The sequence below is a fragment of the Austrofundulus limnaeus genome, unplaced genomic scaffold (assembly GCF_001266775.1).
Source record: "Austrofundulus limnaeus strain Quisiro unplaced genomic scaffold, Austrofundulus_limnaeus-1.0 Scaffold1155, whole genome shotgun sequence".
Classification (NCBI taxonomy): domain Eukaryota; kingdom Metazoa; phylum Chordata; class Actinopteri; order Cyprinodontiformes; family Rivulidae; genus Austrofundulus; species Austrofundulus limnaeus.
In genome coordinates this window covers 83826-85258 of record NW_013953557.1, presented here as the reverse complement: position 1 = coordinate 85258, position 1433 = coordinate 83826, and the positions used below count along the sequence as shown (strand labels likewise).

At 40.8% G+C, this 1433-nt stretch overlaps 1 protein-coding gene across 2 annotated transcripts in view; it reads right to left on the bottom strand.

Annotated features, from left to right (window-relative positions):
• Positions 1-494: 494 nt before the first annotated feature.
• Positions 495-1433, bottom strand: part of ap1ar (adaptor related protein complex 1 associated regulatory protein) — a gene marked incomplete in the record, with an annotated part of 18260 nt that continues 17321 nt past the window's right edge. For both annotated transcript variants that reach the window (XM_014030995.1, XM_014030994.1), the window contains 1 exon segment: positions 495-883. In XM_014030995.1, coding sequence (XP_013886449.1) covers positions 621-883 — 263 coding nt within the window.

Genomic DNA, 1433 nt, shown 5'->3' with positions numbered 1-1433 from the left:
GCCTAACAATAGGCTTGATTAGCTCTATTTAGTGACATGTAAAAGAGGTCCATTGCCTAACAATAGGCTTGATTAGCTCTATTTAGTGACATGTTAAAGAGGGCCATTACCTAACAATAGGCTTGATTAGCTCTTTTTAGTCACATGTAAAAGAGGACCATTGCCTAAAAATAGGCTTGATTAGCTCTATTTAGTCACATGTAAAAGAGGGCCAAGCTTATTGTTAGGCGATGGCCCTCTTTTGCATGTAACTAACCCGTTTGTCCATGTGGAGGCAGTGCTTATAAGACTGAGTTCACCTGAAACTCCTCAGACTGAAGAAGTCTCTTGGATGAGAGACGAAACGTTTCACTAAAGAACTCATCCAGAGGATCTACTGATTTTTTCTTTTTGATTCTTCTCCCTGGATTACTGAGATGCATCAGGACACTCTTCATCAGCTAGTTTGGCAGATGAAGGCACCAAAATAAACATGATAAAATGACATGAACATGTCGAGTTCCAGCACATTATCTTGCAGCATGACAGTTTACAGAAAAGAGGAACATGTAGATACATTTCCATTTCATGAGGCAAAAAGCTGGTGAGGCCACGGTAAATATTTCCTTTGGTGCTAGTCACTATCTGTCCTGATTGTCCAACATGAGGCTGCAGTCCGGGACATCGTCCACAGGGGTGTCGTGGACGGGGTTGACAAACCCTTCAAACTCAGCGTCCTCTGGGTGAGTACTCACAAAATCATTCTCCCACTCCAGAGCGTTGGAGTCATCAGAGGCCGAGGTGGGCCCGCTGTTCACCTGCCTGCTGCCAGGCTTCAGAGACGCCTGCAGGATGTCCTCCTCGGTCCGTGACCGCTCCCAGACAGGAAGTGCACGATTGATTCCTGTAATGCAGACATACGCTCGGCTGAGTCCAGGGTCTACTCAAGACTGTGAATCTTTAATTATATTTATTGCAACGCCTAAAAGGTTTTAAAGTCATTTTTTGTAGAGTCTGTGTGTTTGTTGGGTTGTTTGTTAGCAACTTATCCAATGAACCACTGAATAGAAACTCTTAGAAAGTGGGTGTACATGTATAATTAAGTTTTAGAGTCAACATGATTTAAAATGTCCTCCACAGTTAACTGATACTAGCTAATGCAAATATAGCTATAACTCAGTCATCTTTGCAGATGTTGTGATTTCCAAGGCTTGAAACATAAAGTTGATCCTAGTCTAAAGTTTTGCATTAAAGGGATCCATGATTAGTTGTAACATTAGACTTTATTTGAGAAACATATATTTTAACTGCAAAATAAAGACTATAAAAAACTGTAGGCTTAGTTTTTATCATTTTTAAAAATATATTTTAATTTGGATGGAGGAATTTTATTTATACACAAAGCATTCTGGGTAAATGATGACGTGGATAGGTCCTCGGTGCGAGGCTGCTAG